General features: G+C 42.0%; 2 protein-coding genes across 2 annotated transcripts in view; both read right to left on the bottom strand.

Moving 5' to 3' along the window:
* Nucleotides 1-1617: 1617 nt before the first annotated feature.
* Nucleotides 1618-4906, bottom strand: gins3 (GINS complex subunit 3). Its single transcript, XM_076733737.1, has 3 exons — nucleotides 4639-4906; nucleotides 3798-4031; nucleotides 1618-2122 (listed from the first exon to the last, which is right to left on the bottom strand). The coding sequence occupies exons 1-3, from the start codon at nucleotides 4807-4809 to the stop codon at nucleotides 1892-1894; spliced, it is 636 nt and encodes a 211-aa protein (XP_076589852.1). The 5' UTR covers nucleotides 4810-4906; the 3' UTR covers nucleotides 1618-1891.
* A 4432-nt stretch (nucleotides 4907-9338) lies between these two features.
* Nucleotides 9339-11840, bottom strand: part of znrf1 (zinc and ring finger 1) — a 58601-nt gene continuing 56099 nt past the window's right edge. The window contains exon 5 of the mRNA XM_076732910.1: nucleotides 9339-11191. The gene's annotated coding sequence lies outside the window, so the exon portion shown is untranslated. The remainder of the gene's footprint in view (nucleotides 11192-11840) is intronic.

The following is an 11840-nucleotide window of genomic DNA, read 5'->3' as shown; positions in this document are numbered from 1 at the left end:
CAGAGAGAGGGGGGGCTGGTTTGGAGGGGGCGCTGCAGTCTGAGCCAGTAGTTAAGTTTCCAAGAATTTGCCAGATCGTAAGATTTGTGGCAAACAGTTACAGCTACATACAGACAGTTCGTTTTAGCTTGTTTGTAACAAACTGCCCTTAGCTCACAAGCGTGCTCATGGAAAACAGGTGCAGACAAAGCAGGGGAAACATCACTTTTCTACTTTTCTACATGACCTTCCCTTCACCTGGTTCGCTGTCTGCGCTGTGGCCTCTCGGTCAAACACGCAGGAGAGGACAGAGAAGCCACACCATAAAATGTCTTTTTTATGGATCTGCATGATTCATGTGGGTCATTTTCAGGTTGGAAAATCTAGAATTCTGAATTGATCTGGAAAATACACATCTGAGATTTAAAGAAAAGAGAAACTCAAAACCATGTATGTACTATACATGACTTTACATTTAGAAAGTCAAGTCAGACTACACTTGTATTTCTCCCTACATACCAACACAATGTGAAGAAATCTTCCATCACCCTCTATTTAAGTGGATGTAACAGGTCAACTAAACGAGCAGCACTAACTGATACATAACAAAGTTTATCATCGTTTACCACCCAAGATGAGTTCAGTGTTATCTGAACATCCTCTCTGATCCACCTTACAAAATATGGGAAAAGAGGGTGAAATGAAACGAGGGTCCCTGGCTGGTCTCCACGCAGGAAGATTTGTGGGCTTTCTGGTTGAAGGGAGCCATGTAATGGTGGGTGGCAGCATACAGCCCTTTGTGTACAACAGAAGCAGGTACTGCAGCATTATCAGCAACAACTGTGCACATCCTGCTATGACAGGTCAAAATGTCTGCTGGGAAAACAGCCAATCGCCTACATCAAACACAACATTGTCCTACTTTCTAACACATTGTGGCATGGCACAACAGGCTAGACTCTCAGTCAGGTAACTAGAAACAAGATATCTAGAAACATTTACATGAAGTCACAGTCTCCTGGAGGGAGGTCAAATTATTAGCCCCACCAGCAGGGGTCAGTAATGCTCCCCAGGAACGGTGTCTGCAGAAGGGAGACAATCTATTCACCCCCACCAACCCACCCACAGCCCGCCCTCATATCACATTTTACCATCCAGCTTCTCTCATTTGAGGAAAGTTCACACTTGAGGCAGAGAAGAGAGGAAGCAGAAGTTTGTAGTTTAGAGCAGCAGACAACTAATAAACAGCCTTTGCTACATTGTTTTCTTTGGATACAGTCAGCTCACGACGAGGAGTGTGGTTTTCAGCAGCAGAGGCACCGCTGAAAAATACACTCAAAATGTTATCATCTCAATAACTCAATGTGTTGGGCAACCCTCACTGATAATTCTACCAAAGAAACATTTTACCAGCATTTGGCGCCTGGCAGGTGGTAATTGCAGATTCTGCTCACTGTGCACAACAGTTGGCATTTAGAGGTGACCTCAATCTGCATGCTGTGGCTGCACTTGTATGCTATTCATTACAAAAATGATGTGATAGCTGGTTTCTAGTCAACATTATGAAAATGATTTATTTTACATTTAAAAGTGAACCATCTGTACAGAAAGGTTGTAACCAGCAAATGTTGGGAATCTTTGCTTGATCTATAATAAAAACAATTAATCAACAATCAAAATTACAAAAACTGAATATTCACACGTCAACTGAATGTCCATGAACTTTCCCATGAATCAACAGTTTCTGCATTGTCAGTGGTGGAACAATGTGACAAAATAAATAGTAAACGCATTTATGCCCTACAAAAGAAGCCGCCCCACCACAGAGAGCACGGTTCAGATGTAGAGGGTGTGTTTGTCTGTAGAAGTAAAAATGACTATAAGTCAAAGTCTGTTGCGGCCGTGCTCAGGGTCATTGCTGTACATCGGTCATCTTCCTCTTGCGGTAGTTGAGAACCAGACTGGAGGCGGTGAGTTGTGAGGCCTGGCCCTTCTCCCAGCTCTGGAAGCCATTGAGGCCAATCTGCCCGGACCTGAACAAAGCCTTCTCCAGACAGTCCAGGCGCTCCACCAGTGCGGACGTGTCCTCGTTATAGGCATTCTGGGAGGAGTCCATGGTCCGTCTGAACCGACCGATGAACGTCTGGACGAAGGACAATGTCAACAGTTTGCCACCAATTAGATGAGTAAAAAGAGAGCACATACAGTACAGGGGACTGCAAGAGTGTTGCTGTTATGCTATTTTACATTAAGGCACGCCAGCAATGTTTTTAAATCACAGTGACCTAGTTCATGAACCAGCAGTCAACTCTGATATAAAATTTAAAGTTAAACCTCAGATATATATAATTTCATCCGTTCCTTGCCTTTAGGCTGGATCATCTTCAAAAAAATTCCGAAAAATATTGAAACATCAAAGAGTGTGTCCACAACTGGCCCCTTGCTACATTACAGAGTTTACAGAGTTCGAACATTTCAATACAGCTGGTATAGTAGGCATCAAAGGTGCGTGTGTGTGTGTTCTGTGCAATTGACAGACAGATATTGCAAAATGAGTCATGATTTTAGTGGAAAAGACTACAAAAATAATCTTTGTAGGGGTCTGTACCAAACACTCATCTTCCGTTCAGTCTGGAGAATATGATTTTCAGGCCACAGCATCTCTGCAGCACCACAATGCTTCATTTGTGACTGCATGCTGTGACACATTTTACCTTTATCAGAAAAACGGCAGCTCTTGCGATTAGGATATTTCACTGGGCCATACTGCCTTTTTAGTTCGTTCGCCACATCACATAAACACACTAGTTAAGTTAATATCACAGACTTTCTGATCAAGCCCATGTGGTTAAAAAGACCTGGGAAGGCAATGTTGCCACTAACCTTGTTGTGCACAGTATTATGGAGTGAGCAACAATCCTCTGCTCCTGTTTGTCTGTCAGACAATGAGACTAGAGTCAATCTGCCTGGTAACAGCTGCCAGACAACCAGTAGTCTGCCATGTTTTCTGATCTGATTGCACCCCCTAGTTGCAGTGTATTAAATAACAGTGACTGTATTTATTTTGAATCTGCATTGTGTCTGTTGATCTGTGACATTTTGCAGTGAAGCATCTGGGCTGTAATGCAATGTGTATTTATATCACATTTTACCACATGTTCACTGATACATTTGAAGAAACACAGATACTGGGCCTTGCAAGTTTATACAATCAACAATCAAATCCTTCATCCTGGGTTGCAGCTGCCATCACTTTCCATTTCACACATTTTACTTTAAGTGTAAGAAAACATCTCTATAGCTCACCAGATAATAATTAATCAATGCTTATAGATGATGATAACAAAAATGTTTTAAATGACTCTGAGTTTATTGACCTCCAAATGAGCTACAAACATACGTAAATACATTATCGGCCAGCTTTGGGGACATTACCACCAGTGTTATGTACCGCAGTGTCAGTCTTGGATTTCTGACCTTTATAGAATGAGGTCCCTGCATTTGTGGATAGATTTACACAATGAATGTGTATTGCAAAACATCAGTAGCTGCCACTGATGTTGAAAGAATGTAGGAAAAAGAAAGACAAGTCTGAGTCAGTCTGAATGGGCACGTATCATCCTTCCATTTTTGTTTTATGTTTTACACAGCGACAAAACTTTTTTGGAATTTGGATTGTGAATGAAGTGTGATGTGTGTAATGTCCAGTGTCGACCTGGATACCACTAGAAATGTTTTTTGATAATCAATACTAGCCCTTTTTTGGTATCTTCTCATGTGAAATGAACTCTGTGATATTGTTTGTGCGTGTTGGTCACCTGCAGCAGTGTCTGTCCGATCTCTGGGTTTTCTGGGCTGTCAAAATTCAGCATCTGGGATCCCAGGCCGTAGTAGTAGGGCCCCATCTTATGCAGGTCCACCACATTGGGGTCGGCGTTGAACACAGTCCTCCAGCCCTCTCTGTACACCTTTGGTAGCTCCACTGACAGCACTCTCCTCGTCCTCTCATACAGTCCCTTGGACAGCCAGAGAGGAAGCTCCATCTTTGTACCCTGAGATAAAGGAAACAGCATTCAGAGTTGGAGCAATCATCAATAGCCCTGCTCTCTGGGGTCCATACTGCAGGTATACTGTACATGTAGGTGCAGGCATGGGTTTGAATCCCATGTGCCTCCATCTAATAGTAACACTTTTATGGGAAAAACACTTAATAGAGCTCCATAACTGATTTTTTTTTTTTTTTTCACGGCAGACGTGTCATAACAGGAAACGCAGACGCTGCCTCTGTTCTAATATTTAATTCTAATCTAATAGTCAAATCTTTAAACTTCACTGGGTTCTGAGTAACTTGTACTATCCACTGTGAACTGCGATTTAACATCATGTAAATTGAAATTACAGTAGCAGAAGTGTAGTTTATGTTCATACATACCGGTAATTTATATTTTACTGCTTGTACATAGTTTACTCTTACTAAGGCCTGTAACCTTTCTTCTGGGGTAATAATAACATTAGCGGTTTGGTAAGTAATAAATATGCCGAATTGATCAGTGGGCCTTGTTTATGTTGTTTATGTTTTACGTGTATTTCTGCGACACAGTTATGGCTAGAGAAATGCAATAGCACTCATTCACATTTTCCTTCAGTAACTTTACTAACCTCCGGTATGTCCTGCGTGTCACTCGACTTCTCCAAGAATCCCAGCCGGGGAAAAGCGCACTCTGTTCGGATCGGAAGTCTCTCATGAGAGAGCAAAATATCGTCGAGGGACAGGAAATTCTCCTCCATCCCTACCCCAGGCTGTACAGGCAGATATGACTGTGCATCCATTTTGTGCCTAAATGAGGCCAAAAGTAGCTTCACACCAATTTTTTACTAAGATATTGCGCAGAAATATCCACTGTACCGTTTTTAACTCTTCCTCCTTGCTGTTTTGGCGCCAGGACCCGTTGACCAATCAAAACGCTGTTGTGATGACGAAACCAGCTAGACCAGAGCAATCGAATCGAATCGATTCGAGTCAAAAATATCTGTTTTCCGTCTTCGTAATGTTTACTTCTTTGTAGACCTATTTCAGTTGAGGTCATTTTAGTGTTTTGCAAAGTTTACTTAAAGCTGATTTGAATCTACAACATGTTGCATTCAGTTAAATAATATTCTGATATTATTAATATTGTAATCGTTTCAAAAAGTACATTACAAAATTGAATTCGTCTGTTTTGCCATCGAAAGTCAGTGCAATTATGACAATAGCCATTAGAGGTCAGGCTATTACTATGACAAATTTAAAATCCCCTGGTGTCCCGTTGTAAGAGTATTCAGCAGTCATGAAGCTGGAAACTACAATAATAACAACAACCAAAATAATATAAAAATAAGATAATAATGACAAGCATCACCGTGACCTCAAATGTTTGTGAAATAAAATTAACAAAATTAACAAATTAACATGACACATGCTTCTCTCTTGCTCTGTCCTGCTCTCCGTCTGTTCTGATCACATTTATCAGTTGATAAATGAAAAATAACAGCTGGTCCACACTGTAATTTTGTGTTTTCCCATCTGTTTCCCAAATTTAGACACCAGGAAGAACAGGTCAGTCACCTTTCATATTTTGACATTTTTAATATTATAGATTATTATACAGTATATGTCATTATTATTACTCATCCCACAGATTGCACATCAAAGTCATCAGACATGTTAGTCGGCAGCCCCAAAAAACAGGCAGCCATTCACATCCTTGGAAAGTAAAGTAAGTCATGAACTAAAATGAGTCAAATGAAATAAGGGCATAGTAAATGAAGGTACTGTATTCTTGTAGCGGTGTGTCCAAGCTGAGTGGGCAGGCAGGCGTTACAGTGGGCCTGCTGTCGACAGTAGCAGCAGTCTGAGAGGCTCATTGGATATTTTCACTCTGCAACCCAGACTAAAGCACACGTCATTTCCCAAAGAGATCATCCCCCTCCATTAGCCGCGGGCCATGATACACAGGGAACATTGTGTGTCACACAAATAGGCAATGAGGTTAGCAGTTACCATTATTACTTGGCTTCTTATGTCCTTATATTCTTCTTATATTACTGTTATGCACCATGACGTTGGTCCCCATCCATGCTGAAATGAACACTGCCCTCTGTCTCGGACCCTCCATGTGTCACAGCCTAATGGGGAACAGGGATGATCTCAGCACTAACACTTTTTTGAAGTGGTGCTCTCACGAGGCATCGTAACCACATTTTGATCACAAGTGCTTTGATATTAGATGTTATTTGATAAGGGGAAAAAGAAACTCTAGTGTTACTCAATATTTTGTGCCAAAAAACTATTTCATACCACATTCAAACTCCACTAAAGCCGCATTAGACATCATCACATGATGGCCCTCCAAATGGCAGCGAGAGGCAGCTGGTTAACAAAATGTGAAATTGAATTCCGAAGAATTCTCTAAAGTGAAATCACTCATGTTTACCAAACCAGCCAGTGTGGGACAGCGCATGAAGGACGGCAAAGCAACAGAGGAAAAAGATTTCAAATGTAAACTTTTAATTGAAATCATCACTCTTTGGGGGGAGACATGACCGTACCCTGACACAAGAACTTTATTTCTTAACAATTATCTAACACTTGTTAACATTCAATTACTGTTAATAGGACATTTTCCGCCAACTTTGTAGTTGTGTTTCGGAAAAAGCTGGTGTCTTTTTACAAGCCCAATGCAGCTTCGCTGTATGTCATCATACATTCTAATGCTGATTGTTTTCTGAATGGAATTATTAAAGCTGCAGTCATCAATTCATGTGGCCACTTGAGGGCAGCAGAACAAGCTAATAACCACAAAATCTTGACATATTGTCAACTTCTTAACTTATTATGGCTAGCATGTTAGCAAACACTAGCCTATTTACATGTCCATGAGACACAGAGCAACGTTAGCACTTTCACTCTCATGGACAGATCGTGTACAGTCAGTTTATCAGGGCGTCCATCTAAAAACTAAAACGTCTGATGCGGCTGGAAACAAGGTTGATGTTCCTGGTGAGAGTGAACCAAAAAAAAAAAAAAAAAAAAAAATTGCTCGCTGTAGAACCAAAACAATGAGCTGACACTAAAAAGCTCTGCAGAGCTGAGGGGAACGTACAGATCACTTTTCATTGGTTCCTCACTACAGGTGACATCTTAAAGCGGGTTTATCAGAGCTTTCTTCACTGAATACAGCTGCCTGATAATTCTCAGGGAGTCCAACACTATGAACGACCCCTTTTACATAACGCTCAGTCATTTAATCCATTGGCTATCTCAGAATCTCGACTGGTGCAGTTTCAAGGTAACATAAACTGACATATACGTACATATATGTTTACAGTCCTTATAGTGCCTCGTAATGCACTTCAAGTAAAGTTTTATGAAAGGCTGTGTGATAAAGGTCCCCAGAATGGCCTGCACTGACTTTAACATCTGTCGTTCACAGGAAATAGAAATCCTCATGACGAGCCCGGTGAGAGCGCAGAGCCGCCTGTGTTGTGTCAATGGTTCACTCCGAACTTCTCATGTCAGAGGCAGTTTTCCTGTCAGCTTCAGAGCACTACAGAGGTCCCTTTGGGAGCTGACTGCATTCAGTTGTGTTAAAATTCATACTTCTTGGTATTAAAGCCTATAAAGATGACTGCAGAGGAGTAAAACACAAGGATAAAAGCAAGAGCCCATCATTTGACTTTAGTGCAAAGTTACACCTTAAGAATTAGGATGATTGATAGATAACAAAGATCAAAATATATCATAGATGGCTGCCAGGCACCTCTTTTTCCACACATATCATACATATAGACACTTCAAAGGGTATTGGCTGGATTCCTCAAGTTACATCCCAAACGATCATGAAGCATCTGTTGTTGGTGAAAGGGAAAAATCATTGTGGTGCTCTGAAGCTTTTGGGAGGCTCTCAGCTCTGATCAGTGATTTCCTGCCAACATTCAAGATTTGGTCTGAAAATTCTTCCATAAACTGGGTTTCCCTGAAAGCATCTTAGCCGTAAGTCCAACTCTTACATACCGACTTACAACAGTGGAGCAGCAGTCGACAGTGAGAAGAGTTAGGACTAACATGTCCTTTCATTGTTTTAGTATTATAATTACGTATCGGAGAGGAAGAAATGTTTGAGGGGAAAAATCCACGCTTGTGTATTTGTGGTGCATTTGGTATATTGAAATTCTTCCTGTTGATAGATAACCAAACATAAGTGTTGTCAAACTAGGATATTTGCAGTATCTTCAGTAAGTTTGATAGCAGATTTTCTTTTTCAATTTTCAGAATCAACAGTACATTAACAATGTGCATTTTTTCCACCTTCAGCCTCAGTAGACCAGAATGCAGTGCAGTTAGAAAACACGTCATGCTTTCAGCAGGAGTTAGAAGGTGGGAAGAGTTCGAAAATATCTGCTTCTTCGCTCAAAAAGTTGAACCATCAGGTTTGGGTTTAGTTTGTTTGTGTACATAAAAACATAAGGTGAAACATCAACTATGACTCCCAAAGTGTATTTTGATATGTAGCATCAAATCAGCTGATGTTACACTTTGTAGAAGCCTGATAAAACATTCAGCAGGTTTCCGTTCACTTTTAAATTCTGGGTCAATTTTAGGTGAAATCAGCGACCATGAAGCTGTGTTTTGTTTCCAGTTGCAACAACTAAGCATTTGCCTTCCCTCGCTCCTTCTACGTTGCAATGGCAGCTGAGACTCATGGGTATTGTAGTGTTTTAAACCACTGGCCATGACAAACTGACAGAAAAAGTCAGATTTTTCACAGACTAAATTGACATAATTAAATTGACGGCCATAACATAAACCTGTAGTGTTCATCCACGAGACTCCTGTGTTTCTATGTTCGAGAAGCATTGAGGAAATCAGTTAAAGAAAACTGTGCCATGTGATTTCAGAGTGGTGAACCAGCAGCTCCTTGCAGCATGGCCACAATTGCGGGCATTGCCTAATGGTCAAGAAATAGTTGTAGTAGTAGAAGACAGGATATTCTATACCTTCACACACGTCCCCTCTTCAGCCCGCCCCTACCTTGTCAAATATCAAATGGTGTTCTGGGAAATGTAGTAAAAGGACGAAATCAGACTACACGCAGCGTGTTTTGAGAGAGTGGATTCATCACATTCAATCCCAAAACACTGATGTAGACTGATGATCCTTCGACTTAAATGTGTCACCATGTGCCATTAATATACAGGTCTAAAACACACTGTGTGTCTATAGTCCTGCAATAATGGCAAGATTCAGATGTCTGATGGGAAACCCAGTGCTGTTCACTTTGTATAAGGTGTATCTGGGTCACAGAATGAAAGCTGAAGATAGAGTCTGCCATCTAGCACAATTTATTCCACCATTTGTTTACAGTAGCGTTGTAAATGCAGTTTGTTTGTATGTTGATTCGTAGTAGTCTTCATACATCAGCTCTTGGCATTCTGAAGAGTGAGTAACACCTCACATGATTGAAATATTAAACAAATATTGTTAAATATGAACAAATGAATAAATAAGCCCCGTTCAGTGGGTCCACAGTGGGACTACAGAGTCCTTTGTTGGGTCTGAGTGGCTCTCAAGTCGCAGTCAGCCAGACCTACTCTAGCAGAAACACGATGTGGGGAACTAACAGTAGCATAGACCAAGAGGTGCCTCTTGAATTGCACACTCAACCACACATGCACAAACTGTCATATGCACGGAGACACACACGCTCTCACACTCGAGGCTCTCACAAGAAAATGACTAGTCATGATCACATGAAAAATCTGGCAGATCTAAAAAGAAAGAACCGAGAGAGGTTATGCGTGTAATTTACAATATGTCATGTCGCTTCTCTGTAGCTGTAAACATCAGCAAAGTAAAGGGAGGACTGCCAGTCGCACACACAGGGAACATGGACATATAGACTGTAAACATTTCAATACACAGACACACACAGCGCTGTCCCAGTCAGCCCTCTACACTGACCTTTCAGGCTGTCTCTCTCTCTCTCCCTCTCTCTCTCTCTCTCTCACACACACACAAACACACACACACACACACACACACACACACACACACACACACGCTAGGCTTCAGCAAAAGCTATGTTGTTATGGTTCCAAGCTCACACTCACACGCACACACACATAGTGTACATACACATACTGGGTGAAGCCTGACACTGGAGCATCCCAGACACACATGTTACACAGTAGGAGCGTAAACTACATTGCTGGCCCCTTCCTCCCTCCAAATCCCAACTGAGCATGCTCAGACCGCTCCTCTCCACCCCCCAGTCCTTCTTCAGATCCCCCGATACTGTACACAGAAGACAAGCTGACATCCCCCTTTTTGTCGTTTTTTGTTGTTGTTTTTTTTTTTTTTGTTAACCCTCTATGCCCCCCTGCCTGGCCAGGTGTGCACAAGCCAGATCTAAGAAGCATTTTGGGGACTTTTTGATTACCATGAGTCAAATTGCCAAGGAGGGGCGCAGAACTGAGGCAGGAACTATGAGAAAGAAGCACACCAGGAGCCAGTCTGTTATGAGAGGTCACCGAGTTGGAGTCCCGTTGTGGGGTGAGAGGCCCACCAAATAACGTACAAGTCTGTTTCTCAAGGCAAGCTTCTGCAACAACAATCCTCCATTCATCGGCTTCCTCCTCCGTCTCATCCTCCTCAACTTCTTTCTTCCTTGTGTGGTATTCTTTCTCTTCCCTCCTGCCTACTCCCTGCTCTGCTTCCTCTCCTCTCCCCAGTTAAGGCCATGGGAGGGCTGAACACAAATGACTGACAGGCCTGGATCCAGATGCAAGATGGAAGGCCAGCTGCTGGAGGCCTGCAAGGACCTGAGCACGTCAGGGAGGCAAATGGCCACATGGGTTGAAGGGGGAGTTGAGGCCGATGAAGCCCTTTAAGGGACTCTGTTAGCCTGGAGAAATAGGAGGGCAGGGAAGGAAGGAAGGGTGGGGGGGGACTGTGAGCAGTCTCTTCAGCAGACGTAAAATGGAGGGCTCGGGAGGGGCCCTTTAATGTACGATGGTTTGACAGTCACGTTTTTTTGGTTCAGTTCACAAGGAATAATTATCTTGGTTAGGAGGATGGATTCTGTCAGGATAAGTCTGTGTTGATCGCTTTGATTGTTTCATCAGATTTGGTTGCATCTGTGCCCAGATATCCATGGCAGGACAACGAGACGTCCTGGAGACAGAGAGGAGGAGGAGGAGGGGGGCAGACAGACAGAAAGTGGGGAAAATTATGCATGACTTAATTTATTAAGCAACTTATTAATGGATGAAACAAGGTTTCACTGGCTTAGATGACGATAATTTGTGTCATTTTACAGACACACTGTTTATATGAGTGTCACAGTGGGCCAAATTTTGATTCATCCTGTGACAAACTTCATGATCCACTGGCTGGATCACCACAAAGACTCAAAGACATTCAGAGACGTGCCCAGAGGATGTATCAGTCTAACTTCTATGATCCCCTAAGTGAAGATGGATGGCCATAAAATCTGATACACACATTCATGGTCCCCTCAGGATGAACTGTGGTGACTGCACTGTGAACAGTGAACACACCTGCTTAAACATCAGCATGTTAGCATTTTGATTATGCTATTGTCAGCATTCACACACACATCGTCACAGGGCTGCTAGCATGCCTGAAGAGGCTCTGTCTTGTTACAGTATAAATTTGTTGGCCTATTACAACTTGCTTGCTTTACAAATAAATCTAATATTATCATGAAATTTTGCATCTTTATAATAACAATGGTTCTGTTTAAGGTCTTCCTACACACAATAATGATCAACTCTTATCATTTAGCATTTCTACAGTGAAT

The sequence above is a fragment of the Chaetodon auriga genome, chromosome 6 (genome assembly GCF_051107435.1).
Source record: "Chaetodon auriga isolate fChaAug3 chromosome 6, fChaAug3.hap1, whole genome shotgun sequence".
NCBI classification, from domain to species: Eukaryota; Metazoa; Chordata; class Actinopteri; order Chaetodontiformes; family Chaetodontidae; genus Chaetodon; species Chaetodon auriga.
The sequence above is the reverse complement of the archived record's forward strand: the minus strand, read 5'-3'. Positions and strand labels throughout refer to the sequence as shown.

Excerpts from the sequence above, each read along its gene's own strand:
- gins3 (XM_076733737.1), bottom strand. The coding sequence starts at position 4,809 with ATGGATGCACAGTCATATCTGCCTGTACAGCCTGGGGTAGGGATGGAG. Across the intron at positions 4,032-4,638 it reads ACACGCAGGACATACCGGAG|GGTACAAAGATGGAGCTTCC; the intron begins GTTAGTAAAGTT and ends CCTTTATCTCAG. Across the intron at positions 2,123-3,797 it reads TCGGACAGACACTGCTGCAG|ACGTTCATCGGTCGGTTCAG; the intron begins GTGACCAACACG and ends TCCTTCGTCCAG.